This window comes from Erpetoichthys calabaricus, chromosome 11 (genome assembly GCF_900747795.2).
Source record: "Erpetoichthys calabaricus chromosome 11, fErpCal1.3, whole genome shotgun sequence".
In the NCBI taxonomy this organism is placed as follows: Eukaryota; Metazoa; Chordata; class Cladistia; order Polypteriformes; family Polypteridae; genus Erpetoichthys; species Erpetoichthys calabaricus.
This window is the reverse complement of record NC_041404.2, coordinates 135,473,769-135,494,603: the sequence shown is the minus strand read 5'-3', so window position 1 is coordinate 135,494,603 and position 20,835 is coordinate 135,473,769. Positions and strand designations below refer to the sequence as shown.

At 52.6% G+C, this 20,835-nt stretch overlaps 1 protein-coding gene across 2 annotated transcripts in view; it reads right to left on the bottom strand.

The window, feature by feature from the left end:
• The window catches only part of usp22 (ubiquitin specific peptidase 22), a 60,735-nt gene that overhangs the window by 18,591 nt on the left and 21,309 nt on the right, over positions 1 to 20,835 (bottom strand). For both annotated transcript variants that reach the window (XM_028813990.2, XM_028813991.2), the window contains one exon: positions 6,102 to 6,234. In XM_028813990.2, the coding sequence (XP_028669823.1) occupies positions 6,102 to 6,234 (133 nt within the window). The remainder of the gene's footprint in view (positions 1 to 6,101; positions 6,235 to 20,835) is intronic.

Genomic DNA, 20,835 nt, shown 5'->3' with positions numbered 1-20,835 from the left:
AGCAGTGGCGCACTGAGCTGGCACAGTCTGGTAGGTTTGCCGTTTCTGATGATTTTCTGCTCATTGCGATTTGCTTGCTCCTTTTCTCGATTTCGACCTTTGGGTCGTGCATTGGGGACCTTTAAGGCAAATCCTTCGAGTAGTTTGTTAAACGTCTTCATTTTATAAAGATTTACACACATGACAGGCGGTTTACGGTCACCTCTCCCTTGTGGGGCTTTCTGACAAATTTCTGGAACTTTCAAGGCCAAACCCCCCCCATTAAAAGGCCTGCCTTTGGGCTGGTGCCAGCAGGTGGCCCTTAGGAGACTGGCTGGCTTTTGGTGGGCTGGCCAGTGAAGGTCCTGGGTTAGTTCTGTCCCTGTCCCCATATTAGAAGAGCACTGCTGGGATACCTCAGGGGTCTCAAAGCTCAGTAGAGAGACATAAGGGGGCCGAGTCGGTCTCAAAAACAAAGGGGAAGCAGCCGAGGGAGCAGAAGGGCATATCAGGACTGAAGGGTCAGAGGTCAACACGAGTGGGCTCAGGGCGTCTTTAAACGTGGAGCAGGTTTGTTTATTCATTTTAAAGAATTTAAAAGCAGCGGGCGGGTTTGCATTTATAAGAGGGAGAGTTAAATTGGTGAAAACACAGCAGAAGGCCGCATTGGCATCAGTGAGTCAGCAAACCAGGCAGCTCTGACAGTGGGAGGTCACACAAGGCACTTCTACGGGTCAAAGAGAAGACGCTTGGCACCGCGCCGTGACGGGCTGAGTGAGGAGAAGACTAAAGAGGAAGACGAGCGACGGGCAGCGTCACGTCCTATGGTAGCCGAGCCGTTCCTCAGATCTCCATCCATTCATTATATCCCACCTACAGGGTCATGGGGGTCTGCTGGAGCCAATCCCAGCCAACACAGGGCGCAAGGCAGGAAACAAACCCCGGGCAGGTTCTTCAGATCTCTCACACCATTTCTGTAACAATCTGAAGGTCCCATCAGCCCCGAATGCCATCCCCTTCATTAATGACTCGGTACCCTCACTAAATTCAGCTGCGGTTATATAAGAGGAGAAGCAGGAGGGTGACCAGTGGATTTGGGGGACACGTCCGACAGAAGCGGCGCATTGTGAAGGGTCCACCTGGCAGCGAGGAAGGAGAAGAGGAAGCACCTGCTGAAATCTGACAGAAGAGACGAGAGATGCACTCGCCGCTCATCAGCGCTGCCCACCCCAAGAGAGCTCAAGGAGGACAGCAGGCTGCCCGGGAGGATCTCCTCGCCCCTCCGCCTCACGGGGTCTCTCTGCGCCCTTCCCGTCAGTGACCCCCAGGTCTTCCTGCATACCTGCAACGAGCCACTTCAAAGTCCACGTGGTGTCACACGCCATTCCACGCCGACTGCTGGGGACTTTGTCTGCTGTGCCACTTATTTACCGTTGCCAGGACAACCAAATCATAGCATCAGCGGATTGGCAGATGCAGAATCCTTCAAATTAGCATAATGTGTGAAAGTAATGAGGGGCGTAGGACGAGGCAGCGTGAGGTGGTGGGTGGTACGTGCCCAAGAGTATTGATTCATGCCACAGACTGGCGCCAGTGCCACAATGTGAAAAGCAATATGGGTATCGCTGGGCTTTCAAGTCATGGCCTTCATGAAGTGAGCGTCTCCTTGGGTTACTTCGTAACCGAGAGAGTGTGAGTGTGTGGGGGGGTAAGAGATGACCAAGTCGGGTTGGACCGGACATCCTCCAAAACATGGTGATGATGGTCCTCTGCCAGTCACTGGTGGCAGAGCTCGGTCGAGTTTTGGGTTTTCAAGGAAGTTCTGTGCCTACGGGGTTCCTGCCATGGCGAAGCTGTCATCACACTCAGACTGACACGCCACATAAAAACTCCCATCGGACTCTGCACCCAGATGTGGCAAGCGACACCTGTTGGAGAGGGGCATGGGGGCCACCGACATTTTAACTATGGCATACCTGCTGTGCAATGCTTCAGTGGCAATATGTCTGTGAGAGCTCAACTTCTTAATATCGTTCAGGCAGTGTGGCACAACCCACCCTCTCGGTGTGACCCTGAGCAAGTCACCAAACCTGCCTGTGTGCCAGCTGTGCCTACACATCTGTTCTTGTAAGGTGCCATGGGGATGGTGCTCACATCACAAAAAGAAAGGCAGCAGTGATGCCAACATAAGTCACCATCCTCTCAGTGGACACAGGGCGCCTGCAATGACAGGACAGAAGTGGTGCCCGCTGATCACCCCGGGGTGGAGTGGAGAATTCAAACCGCAGACTTTTTTGAATTTGTTTGTTTATTGGCTCAAATGATGAGCTGAATGCCCAGGACTCTCTAAAGCAACTTAACGACGGGCAGGACTCCCATTTGACACGCCACTCCACCCGTAGTGCGCCAGGGCTTTGGAACCTCAAGGCTGCTCTTCCAATGACTTCATAACCTGAAAAAGGCTTTGAGCAGCGCCACCTATTACAAGACAGCCAGCCAATCAAGCGAGTGCAGCGTCACATGGCCTGAGACCCCACATGTCAACGTCAACACGGCTCGACCAACAAACAGCGAAAGCGCAACAGTGGAGGAGCCTGCGGACGGGTCAGGCGCACGTCATCAGTGACCACGAGCCACCAGTACGTCACCCGCTCCTCAACAGCCACCCCAAGACCACTCATATCCAGACTTCACTGCCGATTTTCTATTCTATTTGGTATTTCCATCCATTATCCAACCCACTATATCCTAGTACAGGGTCACGGGGGGTCTGCTGGAGCCAATCCAAGCCCACCACAGGACACACACACACCAGGCACACACTAGGGACAATTTAAGATCGCCAATGCACCTAACCTGCATGTCGCTGGACTGTGGGAGGAAACCCAGGCAGACACGGGGAGAACATGCAAACTCCACCTGGGAAGCGACCCCAGGTCTCCTAACTGCGAGACAGCAGCGCTACCCACTGTGCCACCCCTTATTTGGTATTTCAATACACTAATTCATAGCACATTGATTTTACAATTTTCTATACTTTGTCTTTTAGTCATCCAATTCAAAGAGGAGAAAACAAACAACTGCAGTCCCGACAGTTTAAAGTGTGCGGACTGGAGGAAATGGGCGGGGCCTGTTTAGGAACGAGGCCCTGTGGGTGGAGCCTCCTCAGCAGGCGATTTCACCGCCACTCACTACACCTGAAAATCACGTCTGGCCCTCCGAGTCTCTCTCTCTCACACACACACACACACACACACACACACGAGGGACCACAGTGTCTGCTTTTAATTTTCTTATTAAAGGTGAGACAGGCACATCATTAAAGGGGGCAGAGACAAATTCACACACACACAAACACACGTATTTATTTATCTGCCATGTGTTTCGATTTGTTTTTCTCCAATCGTGTTTCGTTCCTTTCAATGTGAGGCCCTGTGTGTGGTACCGTAAGGGGCGGGGCCACCCTGACATCACCACTCCGATCCCACCCCCTGGCTATTTAAATCCGGAAGCCCGGGCAGTGGTGCCCCCTGTTAGTGTCGAGTGTGGATTTTCTGCTCCGATTCCAATTACAGGTTGGGTTTTGCTGACTGGCACTTGGGCAGCCCCTCTTTCAGTCATCCCAGTGCCTTTTGTTAGATTCGCCTCATCAAGCTGCTCGAGTTTTTATGGTGTCCCCCCCCCCCCCCCCATTCTGAAGCCTGCAGGTAGTGGTTGGGGCGGAGCCTCTCCCGGGGTGGCCAGTGAAGGTCCCGAGGATATTTGGTGGTCTCTCAAGCTCTTTTGCTACGTCCAAGCCCTCCACATGACTGCCACGATCCGCAGCTGCCCTTCATTTTCCAGCTATCATGTGCTCAGAGGTGGCACCAGGTGTGCCCTGAGATCTGTCAGGTGGTTTCACAGCGAGGCCAATCGTGGCGCAGGGGAGGGGAGAGATGTGTTCTTACAAGCTACGAAGTTGGCCGCTCTCTGAACAGGTGACCATAAAGACCGTAAACAGGAAGTGAAGCGCGAGTGGTGGCGTGGTGACAAGCGAGACACAAGTGAGCCCGACGTACGCGGGCTGGGGGGCCTGCAGCCGTCTTAGCGGATTGGCGCTGCTACTAAGCTCCATCTATAGATGGGCAATTACGACAGCGGAATGTGTAATTATCCATTTATTCCTTCCTGATGTCGCCCGCTTGTGCTCTTGCTTACCTGATTAAGCTCGGCAGATAATTACACGCCTCGCGCTCACCACACATCATTTTGCACTTAGCCGAGAAGCCATTCATTACAACAGATGTCTTCCGCTCGTTTAACAGAAATCAAAAGGAGCATCGGAAGAGTTAAAGCATCGGTGGATTTAACACTTTGGGATAAAAGCATCAAATCGGGGCATGCAGTGCCAGCGCTGGGGGTCCGCACAGCCGCACCGCTGTCATACGCCACTAAGCTACACCTCAAGAGTCTGCAAAAAACGGCAAGCGCAGCCTGTGGAGGGCCATTTCCCAAGATGCTTTGCAGGTTTAGCACAGTTGCATTCACAACTCTTGTCACGGCACGTGTGGCACCCCATGAAGGGTGCCAACCCAGTGATCGGGCGCTTTACAGACTGAGGCCCACTTTAGGCGGATACTTGTCTGTCACAAGAAATTTCTGAGGGCGAGCAGTGGCGAAGTTCAAGGTTGACGTGGCCGCCTTTTTTAGCCCAATGCCAGTGGGATGACACGTGTGCCCCTCAGACAAAATGGCCAGTGACTCAGAGTCACTTCATCAGCTGGAGGGGCTTCTTTAAGACCTCACGTGCCCCCCCCACCGCTGTTCCTGTCTTTGGTTTCTTTTCTTTCTGTATGTTGGCCGTCTTTCTAAGAATTCATTTTATTGAAAACATTTTGGTTTGCGCCCATTCTTGAGTGATTACTGTCCCGATCATTAATTGTTTTGTGTTCTCCGTTTGTCATCAAGGTTGGGATGCTGCTCGTCATTTACATGTGGCGCCCTAGGGGCCGGGCCCCCCGACACGACCACTTCAGCTCCACTGTGTGAGTTTTTTAAAGGTTCCCGTCTCCCTTTAAGGATTTACAGGCCTGGTTTTGAGTTTCAGGGTCAGGCCAACTTCTTTAGTATGCAGAGGCCATCTTGTCAGTTCGGTGGGCCCTGCGCCAGGACACCCACCACATACTTAGAGGGCACCTTGTGTTGATATTAAGTGAAATGTTAAATGGCGGGCGGCCCGCCTTCTTGTGTTTTTATTCCTCGGATGGTTCAAGGCCCACAAATCAAGCACATCATGTGAGCAAACACAGGCTTACTGCCCACCTTGCAGCGGCCCAAATCAACTGGGCATTGGGTGGTCCAGCTAGTGATGAATATGCACCCACCTGCCCTGGTTGAGATCTTAGTAAATGGACATCTTTTCTTTGTCAGGACTATGATGTCATCTGTCACAGCAGACCCCCAGGACCCCCCAGAGTTTTTCTCTCCCTTACCGTCAGCGGGCCTTACCCCGCATTTGTCCACATCTGTCACATTAAATCTGCGCTCCAATTGCCCGAGTGCCCAGTTTAGCCCAGATGTTTGGGCCGGTTGGCGTTGTACGGTTTTAGTAAGAACGCTTTACAGCTGTAGCGCTCCCAGCATGCACTTGAGCCGAATGAGGACGCATCATCACCACACGCGACGTGTCACTTACCAGTGTCAAATAAAACCAAAGCGGCCATTCAGCGATGAAGAGCAAAACCTCACACACCTGGACGAACACGCGGGTCCCGTGGACTTCATCTGCCGCCCCCATTAAGAAAGAAAGCACCCCCCCTCCCCCAGTGGGCTTACCTAAGTCGTGCCCCCCCACCCCCCAACAGGCTTACTTGTGCCCCCCCCCACAGGGTTACCCAAGTCATGCCCCCCCCCACCCCAGCAGCCTTATCTAAGTTGTGACCCCCCTGGACAGGTTTACCCAACTTCTTGCCCCCCCAACTCCGACGGGTTTACCCAAGTTGTGCCCCCCCCCCCCCGAACGGGCTTACCTAAATCGTGCCCCCCCCACCCCATCATGGCAGGCTTACCCAAGTCATGCCCCCCCCCCCACCGCAGCATGCTTACCTAAGTTGTGCCCCCCCCCCCAACCCCAGTGGTCTCACCTAAGTTGTGCCGCTTGTTTTTCGCATGCTCGTGAATGTGCTTCTTTGTAAAGCAGCCGAAGAAGACACAGTAGAGGCAGGAATGGAGTCGGTTCAGGTGGGCACCACACATGTGACATATACAAGACTTGGCCTGTTGGAAGAGCACAAGAAAAAGAAAAACCAATGAGACTTCATCATCATCATCATCATCAAGGTTTAATTCCTTTTTGAGTTTTATATTAAAGAGAAGAACCTCAGACGTCCTCACTGGTTCGTATTCACGGGCCTGAAGCCCTCGAGGGATTGAATTTTCCTGTGAAATCCCACTAAACACAATAGCGAGGACCACCAGCCTTCCACTGTAGGACTGCACCATCAACTCCACACACAAGCTCTGGGTGGTCTCCCAGCCCAAACAGGAGATCAGACCAGACCTGCTGCCAAGAAGATCAAGGAGCGGCCCGTGAGACGTCAGGATGAAGAAATGGGGACGAGCCAACGACAAGACTAGCAAAGCGCTGAACCTTCCATGGAGCCACCGTGCCAGCCAAGGAGGCCAGCTGTCAGAGGGACGACCAAGGGGCCAGGTCTGCCCTGTCACACGTCTGTCACTTCTGAGGGAGGCTGGCATTAAGTCACGTCTGGAGTTTGATGGGAGCCATGTGACACAAACAGAGACCCGCCGGAAGACAAATCTGCGGTCTCATCGAGACTGACCCCTGGGGGTCTTCAACTCAGGGCAACAACAATGGAGACAAATATAAGGCAAACGCTTGAGAAGAATCTTCCTAGACGGCGGCAGCTGTGCCCATTACCCCTGACAGTGCCATCGTGAAATACGACCATGAAGGAGCCGACCAAGGCCTGCAGACCCCAAAAAGTTCAAAGACGGCTGTGCTGCTCACTTCTGACAGACCTCCACTTTGGGCTCCCATTGTACTCTGGAGACCCTCTTTAAACATCTGCAGTGGGATGTGCCAGCTGACGAGGGGCCTGACTTTGTTCGATGCCAGTTCTGGTCGGAGTTTATGGATTCATTTAAATCGGGTCAAGTTCAAAAAGTCTCTTTCACGCCCGAAGATGGCACACTGGATTACCCACAATCCCACTTCGAAATTCCAGCCCTGAAACCGCATCCCACCTGACAGGAGGTAGCCCCCCCGCCCCCCCCCACCATGGGATACTTCAGTGACCACCTTGGGCCTCAAGTTACAGTAAAACGTCTGTAAATGAGCGCCGATTGCCACCAGACCGGACCCCCGCTCACTTAGTTATGCTGCCAGCCTGGCATGAGACGACATCACAGCCAGCTACTGCCAGGAGGGTCAGACTGGGGTGACCTCACGACTGCCCCCTCGACTTCCAAGGGTCTTCACGGCTTTGCCCCCACCCTCAGACTCGGGTCCAGCTGTTATTCAGGACCCCTCGCACCCCTGCCTCACAAGTTTGGAGTGCCCATTGGCACCACATTTCCTCCTTATTTGTCAGCGTCTGTCGGCCCCCTCATCATCAGCTCATCACTTTGAGGTGACCCATGTCAATCCGCTCCTGCGTGCCATGCCCACCATGACTCACTCTCACTCTATTTTCTGCTCTTCTCCAGAGGCGTTCCTGCCAAGCACACCATCATATTTGGGAACTCGGCGCACACAATGCCACCCCCTCCTTCATTTTTAAACTGCCTGCTCGATGCTTTGAATGCCGCGGCCTCGGGGACAAGAGAATGAGCACCAAAGCTGGCAAGTGCCACAAGAGCAGAGCAGCAGACCAAAGCCAGGCGCCCGTCCTGACCGCATTAATGGTGGAGAGGAAACTGTGGCTCACTTGTTACGGTGGGCATTAAGGCAAGACTGCAGGAAGCCCGGGCATCTGCAGTGTGGGCACAGTGCCGCATCCTGGCCCGCGCCAGCTACGGAAAATACTGACCATTCTCGTACGAGCAGAAGAATGAAGAAAAGGTAAACAACCACCACAACCACCCCACCTCTGCAGAGGCGCCGCGCCACCGAGTGACAACTTCATCGATTTCTGGCTAACGGGTACAAAGCATCAGGGAGAGGCGGCAGCAGCGAGCAACACGGCTGGCTGAGGACTGCAAAGCAGGCCTACGGGGGGCCGGGAAGAAGCTCCTGTGTCAGCAGACGTTACCTGGACGCCAGCGGGAGGTGGCAGCGCTGCACTCGGCCCCCCAAGCACACCATCGGCGCCTCATCTGTGCTAAACATTAGCAGCAGCAATGAAATCAAACGACGAGATGAAAAGCACATGCGGTGGGCACCCTGGCGGCGCCAGCGCTGGTCCGTAAAGCTCGAGGCAGGAGGGCCGCCAGCATCCATCTCGGGTCTGCCTTTACAAGTTCAGGCCACGGACCACCTGCTGGCTACAGGACTGGCCTCCAGTGTGGGGGGCAAAAGGGGCGGGCAGGGGGTCCCCCAGTGGCCACAGAATTGGACAACAAAGCACAAGGCCACAGCGTCCGTGCCACAGTGCCATATTAAAGCAGTAGAGAGCGCCCCCCGGTGGACACAGGGCAGCAGGTTCAAGCAGGAGGGCTGGTATGGGAGGTGTCGGCAGCAGGCCCCCTAGTGGACACTGACATGCACAGTACAACACAAGTTCAGCGCCACCTAGTGGGGTCACAATGGGACATCAACGCACAAAGCCAAAGGCTCCATGCCAAAGTGACAAGTGTAGGCAGTGGACCCCCATGCAGGACACACAGCTGGCCAGTAAAGCACAAGCTGCGGGTTCAAGGACATCGCGAAATATGAAGAGACGGCTGCCACTTCAGAGTCATAGTGGGGTGTGACAAGCACAGGCAGGTGGCCCCATGGCGGATACAGAACTGGACGTTGGGGACCAAGCCAAAGGTTCAGTGTGGCAGTGAGCCCCCTACTGGACAAAGGTTCAAGTATGCGATGGAGTACACAAGGTGTTGTCAGCAGGCCCCCTAGTGGACACTGACGTGCACAGTACAACACACACAGTGGGCCGTGACAAGTGAGGGCAGACAAACGGCCACCTACTGGGGTCCCAATGGGACATTAATGCACAAAGCCAAGGGTCCCAAAGTGTGGCATAACAAGCACAGGCGGTGGGCCCCCTAGTGGCCAATAAAGCGCAACTGCAGGTTTAGTGTTGTATGAAAGGTGCAGGCTGGGGGTCCTCTAGCGGACACAGAAATGGACCCTGATGCACAAAGCTGCCACTTCAGACCCATAGTGGGCTGTGCCAAGTGCAGGCAGTGGACCCCCTGAACAAACTCAAGGGTTCAATCACACAGGGTGTCATGAAAGGAGCAGGCAGTGGGGCCCCCTAGTGGACGCTGGCTGACCTGGACGATACATCACAGGCTGTCAGCTGGGACCCCGGCACTCCTTGGGGGGCAGAGGGTCTCGGGCTGCTTTCCCAGACTCTTCAAATGCTGACGAGCTGTGTGTCCTTGTGACTCTGTGACAAGCTGATGACGATGATGATGAGGAAGATGAGGAGGAAGAACTGCTGCGTCATTTATTTCATCTCTTTTTTTTTTTCTTGACTGCTTTATTTGAGCAAAATGGAGTCGCAGCAAAAAACCAAAACGACTCGGGGAGACGAAGACAAACGTGCTGCACCACCTCAACGGGAGGCCTGCCAGTGCCAAGTGAGCTGAGACCGCCGCTCATTTCTGGCCCCTTCACAAAAACACGTCCAACAAAACAAAAACAAAAGAAAAGAAAGACGACGACGTGAAGCCTGGCCGGCCGCGGGGCTTTTGTGTGAAAGCGCAAGGAGGTGAAATTCCTCACATTCAAGGCACCTTACAGGGAGGGCAGAAACTGGGCAAAACACAGGGCATGGGGACAAAGCCGAGACCCCCACCATTCAGGCTCGCCATTCCCCCACAAACTGCAAAGGTGTCAGCATTTGGGGGACTCGCCAGAAGTACAGCAGCCATCATCAAGTAAACGGTGGGTCACTCGGATGGCAAATGCCAGCCAGCAATAAGCACCTGACCAGCGAGACACTGGGGGGGTTGGTTGGAATTCCAGGCTTCGGCTCAACTGTGAAGGAAACAAACGTCCCGGTAACGTCACACGTGAGGTGCCCTCACTAAACCGGGGGTCTCTGGGCCAGGCTTCACCCCCCATACCAACTCCTAAATATCAAATGGCTGAGGGCTCCCTGGTCATTGCGCTCTGAAACGACTCCCTGTCCCCGTCCCTGCCCTGTGCCACTAAGCCTGGTAGCTGAGCACCCTGTGGTGCAGATCAGACAGGGGGCACCAGCCCTGCACTCCGGAATCAAACGAGGCCCCTAGGAGGTATATAACCCATGGGAGGAGACAACGGAGACCGACGTCTCAAAAACGACGCTGTCCTTAGGAATGGCCCCCAAAAGGACACCTGTGTCCATGCGGGTCCTGATGAGTCCGAGTCTCGCCATCTCCCCGCCGCTCTTACCTTTTAAATTCTTCTGCTTTATCATTGTGTCGTCACATCACCTGTGCACCATGGACCTGAGACAGGAAGACACGTTCCACCCAACGCTACAACCACTACCAGTCACACTGTGCCAACATTCACCGTCCAGTCTGCCACCAACACGCCCCTAAGAGACAAGCGATGGAGAATCCAGCACCTCAGCTGTGCCAGCAGCAGTCAGACTCGGACACTTGATTAAGGGTCTCACTTAAAAATCATTTCTACTGGCATCATAAACCACAGCAGCAAATGAGTGACACAAAGTCCACGTGCGAACAAAAACGGCGTAACGGGCACTTTGGAGAGCGGGCATCACAGACAGACAGGCAGTGAGTCCCAGTTCTGCATTTACTGAACACAAAGGAGCCTCCATGCATGCGGTGACACCTCAGGACAGACTGCAAGACCACCCACCAGTGGCACAGGGCCACTCACGGCTCAGAGGACACTCTCGTCCCACGTTTGGCACAAATGTTCTTTTCTCAGACACAGGAAGTGAGTGACCAAGTCGTGTGGAGGACAGCAGGACTTGAAGGCCACATCAGTTTGGGGACAGTCACAGAGTGTGACTGGCGAGCTTCTTGGGTGAAAGGCCTGTTTGTCACCCCAACTCTCCTGAGACAGAGCTTGTGCCATGGGAGCCTGCCAGAGTCCCAACAGCTCTGCCCACTTAAAACCAGCCTGCTGGCCTCGGCCACAATGGGCCACCAATGACGAGCTGGCAGAGCAGCTGTAAAAACACAATACAAAACCACCCTAAAGAAAAGACCTACTCACAACAATGGCAAAGAACAAAGGAGGGCCCCCAAAGAGTCGCCTGAAGGGGCTGCACACAAATCCCAATGCGAATCCTTAAAACAAAGCCAGACAGAATCCAAGAAAATCCACATACTCACGGAAAGGATTCCCAACTCCTGAGCCTTCTCAGCCAGTTTAAATAATCAAGGGGCGGGGCTCAGAAACTGGTGACATTAGGGTGGCCCCGCCTCCTGGGGCTCCACCCACAAACAACAAGGACTCAAAACCATAACAAAACAGATGATACAGAACACCAGCATCCCACCCATTAAACTTCCAAATCCGCTTTGTGCAGATCAGGGTCGCAGGAGCCCATCCTGGAAGGGGTGCCAATCAGAACAGGGAGACATTCCTTTTATTCTATCAGGCCAAAACTGCAGTAATTGACATTGGGCTTGGCGTAATGTTTGCACAATGCAACGCTCGTCTCTGTTATGTTCCGTTGGGTTTTGGATTCCTCAAAACAGTGTTAATGTCTGTGATGCGCCATCTGTTGGAAAGACACATGAGATGCATTTTATTACTAAACGTGTCTGCGATGCGCCATCTGTTGGAAAGACACGAGATGCATTTTATTACTAAACGTGTCTGCGATGTGCCATCTGTTGGAAAGACAGATGCATTTTACTACTAAATGCGTCTGCAATGCACCATCTGTTGGAAAGACACATGAGATGCATTTAATTACTAAACATGTCTGTGATGCACCATCTGTTGGAAAGACACATGCGAGGCATTTTATTACTAAACGTGTCTTTGATGCGCCATGTGTTGGAATGGCAGAGACACAGCAGTTGGAAGGACGCAGACTGACTCTTGTCCTTCCATTATGGCAGATCTTGTCTGAAGACTTTGGGCCAATGGAGGTCTTTAGCTCGCTAAAAACTACAATCAATCTTTTTAAATGGTCTTCACACATGACTGCCTGGATGACATCTCTACATGCGTCTGTCATGGCACACAGAGAGGAGACGTGCTGCGCGTTGGTCAGGCATGCAAGTCAGACCTTCACTCCACAAGGCGCTTTGTGATGGTGTCGTCTGTGAAAGTCGCTATATAAAACTAACAACTCTGACATTCAACGTTCTCTAGAAGTGACATGAGAGTGACAGACAAGGAGGGTGTAAGAGTAGCGGGCAGGAAGTCCAGAGGACCCCCCCCCCCCCCGCCATTACAAAGCCTCATCCTCAGCAGGGCGTACAAGTGGGGGGCCGGGGTCTTTGCGGCTCCCTGCCACTCCTGGTGAACGCAGGCGTCTCACTTGGCCATAGCCTGCAATGCAGCACTGCAGCTTAAAAAAAAAAAAAAAAAAAAAAAAAAACCCCAAGCAGTGCCAATACCGCGGCAGCGTGCAGACCCCCTGACAAAATCTATTTGCGCTCCTATTTCCTATTCTCTCGTGTCAGCACTCTTGGCTGATGCTTTTAATGTCCTATTAGGTGACGCATCGATCGGCCCCGGGCCCGTCACGTGCTCAGCTGCACTCCACAGCCTCCCGACGCTCCCACTTACTTACTTCCTGCTCTCTCTCTTCATGACACTCGGCAGCAGAGACAGCGGAGAAGACCCCCCAACCCAAGAGGGTCACGTCAGCGTCCTCCTGACACTCAAGTCTGGTGCAGTCACCTGCAGGACGGGAACTCGTCACGGCCACAGAAAGGAGGAGAAGACGAACTAGAAGTCCATCAGCCGCGGTGGGGCTTCTGACAAGGCCAGGAAATCAAACTCGTGTCACCTGGAAGAACATGGACCCCCGGGCATTACTGAACGGGCCAAGTTAGGCTCACTTGATCGGGGGTCCGTTGGTTATGATGATGATGAGGACGTTAAGAATCTATTAGGAACTCAAAACTCTCGGTGCACGAAGTGGGCACCGTCCTGCTCAATGCGGGCAGTAAACCAAACCGAACGGCTACACTGGACAAACCCGGGAGTGGACAGGCGGTCCAGACCACCGTTAAGTTGGCTTGCAGACGTGAAGTCCGACACTTTGCTCAAAAACATTTAAAACGCACTGCCTTAGGACCCCCCAGCTCCAGCTAGCAGCACGAAGAGGACCACTTTACTGCCATCTCACGGTCACCCTGTGAAATGCCAAGGTGAGTTGTGCGCAGAGGAAGGAAGGAAAACACCAAAGGCAAAAAAAAAAAAATAAACCACAAATGGAACACAGAAGTCGGTGTGTGGACCACGGCATCCAGCCAGCACAGAGACCCCCAGTAGGCCTGACCCGTGAAGGACTTTATTAGTGAGATTAAGTCATCGTAATAAAAGGGTCCTTGAGCCCATTGTGTGGGACACCTTTACATGAAAACGTCTGGCAGCACGCGCCGTGACCGTCACTTAGCTACACCAGCGATTCGCCCAAAGCAGCTTCAGCTCCATTAAAAGGAGTGCAACCACACCCCAGCGGCAGGGGGTCCGACCGTTTCCAGCATTCACGTATTCCAATCCTGAATCTCAGGGTGTCACCGAAACGACACACACGCTGCCCGTGTCCTCGTGTGCGCAGCCGCACCGCCAACCCAAACAAATCGGTGACGTCACCTCACGTTTTGGGCTTTTGAAACCAAATCCCCTTTTTGGGCCTGTGGACTTCAGACTGCCTGGGGGGGATAGGCGAGGGGGGTCTTTCAGATTTACAGAGGGTGCACCAAACTGAGAAGGGAGACACAGAGTGGACATGGGGTCTCCTGAGTGACTCTACTGATGAGCCCCTCACATTCAAAGATGACAAACCTGTGAGCTGGAGAGAAACGTCACAATATTAAAAAACACAAAACCCATTCAAATGAACTCGAAGAGCCAAAGCACAGCGTTGGCAACGCCAAGAGGGGGATGTCCCCGGCAAACCCTGGCAAGCACAGAAGATGGACTCTTTACAAAACTGCGTCAAAGTACGAAGCTCCACAGCAGCACCAAAGGCAACCCAAAGAACATCGATAGTCAAAGAATCGAGAAATCCAAAAAGTCAACTCCCCAAAACTCGCCAGCGCATCTCTGTGGGCAGAGCCTCCAGATTTAGAGGGCAATGATTGGCAGGTGGCTCCGCCTCTTGAGGGGACCAGCCCCAAAACCCTGGCAAAGGCAACATAGATACAGAGGCAAAACCCAGCATGAAGAACTAAGCAGGGTCATCATCAAAAATGAACAATGTGAACCTCAACCAGGGGCACCGGTGCCAACGGTGACCGATGTCTGCTTTGATTACTCCAGTATTAGGGATCAGCGCAGGACAGACACGGCCCACAGGAAGTCCCTCAATGAAACGACTGGCACATCCACTGCCAGAGGAGAAGGCAAATCAATGAAGGCAGGCGGACTGGGTGGGAAGAGGCTGCTCAAACAGATTGGCCTCAAGATGGCACACAACAAGTGCATTTGGAACAAATCTCCCGTTGGTGGGGCATTTCCAACGATGCCAGGTGCCCTTATAAATGCTTATTAAGACCAGGACTGATCAATCAAATTGATCGCCAATCTCTGGAGGATTCCAAACCAACCCTATTAAGAATGCTGCCAGTATCCTCCTCGGCCTTTGTCGCCTGGCACTGATGGCGTCCGTATTTGAGGAAGCGTTGCTAGGCAGCTCCGCTTCAGCACTTCATTCCTGGTCTTCTCCATCTTCACTTAACTCTTTCCCTGCAGCGACTCAGGCACCGATTCTGCACAGAGGAGCTGTCGGCCTCTGACTCGGTGCTGAACATGGCACACAAGTGGGCATACGGGAAAGGCTCATGAAATGGCAAAAATCACACACTTGCCAGTTGCCACAGCATCAAATTACCTGGCAATGGGGCAAACAGAACTGGGGGGCCCCTCAATTGGCCTCTGCGCCAGTTACCCTGTGCTCGCCTGGCGTGATGTTCCCTTCATCAGACCCCTCACCTTTATGCCCAGTGGAGGTCCACAGCATGTGAAACTCGTACGAGAGCCCCCCTGGGCCACTCTGTCACCACGAGTGACAGGAAGAGAAAGGAGATGAATGGCAGCGGTCACCAGGGCAGCAGTGGAGAGGTGGCACAAATATTGGGAGCACCAACCTCTTTTCAATGGCCAGTTGTGTCCCCAGAAGCAATGCCATGAGGAGGACGGGTCTTCATCAGCGGGGTCCGCTTGCCCAAACTACTGCACATCCTCTCAGGACATTATCGTTTGTCAAGATGGCAACATTCCAGTGACGCCCGTGCACCTTAAATTAAAAAAAGACGATTACATGCCCAGCTAAATGGCATCAAGGCTGTCACAGCTTTGGTGGTTTTTTTTTTTGGTTTTTTTATCAATGTCATTAACCAGGGGACGAGTCCTGTCCTGGGTGGGCTCATGACTTGCCACCCAATGCTGCCATGACCACCCTGCCAACTACAGGCAGCTTCATCAAAGGGATGACTGGACCGGCCGCAGTCTGGCTGGAAGGTTCTCTGATTCGGCAGCCCTGGTCTTCTCATAGGCCCCCCCAAGATTACAGCGTCTGTCCTCAAGTGGCAGACAACACGCCAGGCGAGCACAGACGGGACGTCTCCAAGACTCTACACTCAACTGCCAGCCTACCCTGTGGCAGGACGGTAATGGCTTGGCACTTTAGTATTGAAGTTAAAAGTCCAACAGATCTCAAAGTTGGCAGCAGAAGCAGAGCCCACCCTTCCAGGCCCTTTCAACACAACATAAAAGAACACCGAGGGTCTCGAAATGAAGCCGCCATCAATCACTACGTGACGTAAGGGGACACCTCTGGGCGGAGTTTTCCTTTAATAGCACATTTGCCAACACATGCAGACATGTGTTGTGGTGTCCTGGTAGTACGATGCCCACTTTGCCAAGTATGGCATCACTTGTGACAACTGCAATACTAAAGATAAGTTAGAGACAGAAATGCTATTGGGTGTCATGTGCGTGTGCTCGGCCCCACTGGCAGCAATCAGGAAAGGGTGGTCTCTAGGGGGCAGGATGGTGTCTAATGGTGTTAGATACGCAGCACGCACCCTCCAACAATACGGCAGGAACAGAGCCCACCCACCTGCTGTGTGGCGGATCCCAGCGAGGCCCACCTGTGGGGACACAAGGACCCCCCTCATGCAGCTCTTGGCGGTTATCACACCTCACATTGTGACCGAGTGTCTCAAACCGACGGACTGCAGGGGTGTGTGGGTCATAAAGCGGCACACCCAGAGCAGCAAATCAAATCCTATTAAACGTGCCAACGGCATAAATGTAAAACACGACACGTGCCAATCTGCGCTCACAACGGTGAATGCTGACAATAATCAAAGCCACCTGTAGGATGTGAGCGAGCCCACCCCGCGTGAGGAGACCACCCAGAGCGCTATGTGAGTTGATGCAGGCAGGCAGAGAGAAGAAGAAGAAGAAGAGGAAGAAGAAGCCGTGTCTTGTGCTGTGTTTGCTCGGCAGTGGTGGCTGAGACAGAAGACGTGCGAGTTATGAGACCCTGGGCACTTAGACGGGGACAAAAGGGAAATGTCGCCAACACAAACCCACTCTACTGGCATCTACAACAAAAACACATCACATTTGTTATTAGGGCATGATATCGAGTTCTGCCCGGACCCCTTGTGCCTACAATTTATGGACGCCATACACAAGACCACCTGACTAAAATAAATAAATAAATAAACAAACAAATTACATGAGTTTATATATTTGTACTCCACGTCAGTCTGATGGATTATTTCCTAAAACAAAAACAGATGTTAAATAAAACTTCTGGATGCCTTTTGCCTGGCGGTGCCATCACAGCTTCGGCTTCCGTGTAACCTAATTAGGACAAAAAAAGAAAATCCTCCAGTACAACGGACTACTGCCCCCTGCTGGTCAGGGTCCTGCCAAACTCCACTGTCACATGGTGATGAACCGCACCAGCCGGCTAACAGACAAGTGTCTGCGTTCTGTCCACTGTCGCCAAGGAGACGGGGGGTGGGCACACGTGGTGAACAGACAGACGGATTTGGCTCCCAGTAAAACGAAAATGTTGACCCATCGCTTCAACTGAAACACAGTGCCATCTCCAAGGCCTGGCGCATCCTGTGCACAAGGCCAATTACAGCCACAGGGGGCGCCATCAGGCGGCTTTTTTTAGTCTTCATGGCTCGGTCCGTCAGTCATTTCTCAAATTACGGATAGACTGAGAATAAGCCGTTGGCTTGGGTGGGTGGGCCGCTGCAATACGTCACTCGCTTCTTCTGAAAGGCCAAAGGCAACGTCAGCCTCTAAATGGTCGCCGTCAAGAGTGCAAACTGGCACAGGACTTCCTCGTTTGCACCCACTGTGGTCACAAACTCGCCAAGGAGTGCAAAGGAGACGCAGCCACTGGAGAGACAATTCCTAACGCAAAGATCCCGCCTCAGTGTTGGCAGCAGATGACCTCGGCTACATCTGTCCACGTAACGGAAGACAAGTCCCCTCCAGCCACCAATGCAGTACGTGGCACACGCTCAGCACGCCACGGCATTCGGATATGCCAGGGTTTGTCAACCATGGGCTTACATTCATTCATGTCTTTATCCGATTCCTCGGTTAAATTTGCCCCACGGGACAAAAAGTATCAGTCTGTCTGCCTATTTGAGTCTTACAAGGCAAAGGCGCTATATAAATAAACTACCATCTGCCCGACTCCCATATAGCGCCTTCTCATCCATCCATCTGTCTGACTGATTGTTATATAGTGCCTGTCCCATGTAGACAGGTGTCTGACTCAAAGGCGCCATATAAATAAAATATATTACACAGTGTGCCCGTCTGTCCGACTCTTATATAGCGCCTTTGCCTTCTACCTGCCTAAGCAGTAACTCCACAAATCAAACCAAGTCGCCCCATCTCATAAGAAAAGAAGAGCGGGCGCCAGGGTCAAACAGCAGCAGTGACACCCCTGGAGGTGCCATGGTGCCTTACAGCAGGCCATGTGCCAGTCTTCACCCCCACACACGAACCTTTGCCTCAGCCATCTTTATTTAACACACAAATCCCACCGCGTATCCTCTTACGGAGGAGGAGGCGGCGTGCCGCTCACCTGGGCTTCCCAGGACATCTGCCAACGGACCCCCTCTTGGGAGTACCTCATGGATTTGGGCCCGCCAGTCACCAGAATCATCCTTAAAGGTCCCCGTCCCTCATTGTTTTCGTTGCAGCCTCCCTTTTGTGTGATACGGCGTACACATACACAGCGCTGTGAAAAAGTATCTGCCCCCCCCCCCGATCTCCTCTGCGTTTGCTGATTCATGTTTGAGACCCCCAAATAAGTGGAGTAAACACAGCACAGTTTTTAAACGATCATGTCAAGGAAGGAAAGGTCACCAACACGTATATCACTCAGGTGAGACAGTCAATGCCCCCACATGACGTGACGTGTGCGCCCGTGGACTCTACTGCTACCCAAGCCTTGTGCAGTTTATACTTTATGTAAATCTGGAAGATTCCACCAGGTGGCAGTGCGAGATGTCATCACAGTGAGAAAACGTATTACGTTCTGAGGACACCTTGTCACAGTATCTCTGAAGCTCATCACAAGGTGAACACAAACACACAATGGCATCATTTTAGTGTCACCAAATCCCCAAACCTTCAGGTCTTTGGAAGGAAACCAGAGCCCAAAGTGGAAACCCACCCATGCAAACTCCAGGCGGGCACCACCAGGGCTGCGACTCCCTGTGAGACTCTGCCACCTCCACGTGTCATTATTAACAGTATTCATTATTTAAATGAAGGTAACGACTGGGTGGGTGTTAAGATGACATTCACGAGGGTCTACTTCAGTGACAAAGTAAACTACGAGATTAAAGCGAACATCGAGATTTGAGACGACATTCACGAGGGTCTACTTCAGTGACAAAGTAAACTACGAGATTAAAGCGAACATCGAGATTTGAGACGAAATTCCCACTTTACTCACCAAACTGACCTTTTCACCGTGTCCTTCGTTTTTTTCTCTGTGGCTCAAACGCGCCGCCGGACTTTCTGATGTTGTTGTGAAGGTGCAGCACATAAGTGGGGGGGGGGGGGGGGGATTTGAGACCTTTAAAATGGATTGTGATGTTACGAGGGGGAACACGCCACGCTGGAATATAAAAGCCCCCCCAATGTGTTTGTCGGTCGTCATTGTGCTTAACCACATCAAACAAACATCAACCCCATAGGATCAGCACAGAGGCCTGCTGTCACATGGAGACAGTGACCAGAGACTGGCGTCACAGTGCACCCCCGATTGTCCTGAAACTCGCCCACACGTCACGTTCATTTCTGAGGAGCTGCTCAGGACACATCAAATGAACGCTGGGAACGCGTGGCAGCCATGATGAGTGTGCGTACACGATAAACGAGTCCTCAGTCACCGAGTCCAGCAGCAAAGCAAACTGAAATGAGACGAGACTACCACCCCCAAGCTTGGCTCAATCAGCAGGACCCCCGTCCAGCCATGTGACGTTGACTCAGGGGTCTCCACAAGTAGCACGCTGGGCCTCAGCCAAAAGAAAATCAAAAAGGCCCGAGAAGGAACGTTACTGAAATCTCTCAGTCAGAAAAGGGTGACAAAGCAGTCTGTCCAACCCAGGGACCCCCATGAGAGCCATCACCTCCTTGTGGTAAATCTGCACGGCCAAGCGCAGAGAGAACTCATGTGGATAGTCGCAGACGGACAACAAAGGAGCTCAGGTCAGCTCGGCTCATGCCAGCCTTCACGACCGGGCAAACACGGGAGACTTGCAGGGTGGAGACCACTGCAGAACTCGTCTAACATCTGACCAAACCACCCGATTACCCCCAAAGCTCCTGGGATGACGTTCTGTGGACGTTTTGGCCGACAGGAGTCGCGTTACCTCAGGCGTGAAGCTGACGCCTCTCCCCCCAATGACACAAGGCAGTGCGATGGCACAGGGTGGCTCTGCTGCTTCAGGGTCCGGGTGACTTGTCATAATCGAGGGACACACAGGTGTCCGGCCATCAGTCCGTGATTTGAAGCTCAGGTGCTCCCCAGTTATGCCGTCGGCCAACAGTCCAAGTCCTCTAAAAAAGCAAAGTCAATGAAGGCTTTGGAGGGTCCTGGTCAAGGAGTTGGCATGAACCCCACTGGGCAGGACCTAAAACGGGCACTCAAAGACCCTCAAAGGATTCTGTAGAGGAGAGCGGGCCAAAGCCTGAGCTCCTGTGACCTGTCCGAGTGCAGTTGGTGGCACAGCCAAGTATTACACTTAAGGGGGGGCAATCACATTGTCACATGGGTGGGATAAGTCTTTTTTTTTTTTTTTTATCTACAATAAATCAAATGGTCCTTTTAAAAAAAAAAAAAAACGAACTGTGTGGTCTGCTCACTCAGGTGGTCTTTGAATTCTACTAACGTCGTGGGGCCAATGAAGTGTTACCAATAAGCAGACAGAGGGGGCGATTACTTTTTCACAGCACTACACGGTACAATAATTACAACTGGACCATCTGCGGATGACCTAAAAGTGTTGGCACTGCAGCTCCTTACATTAATTACAAAC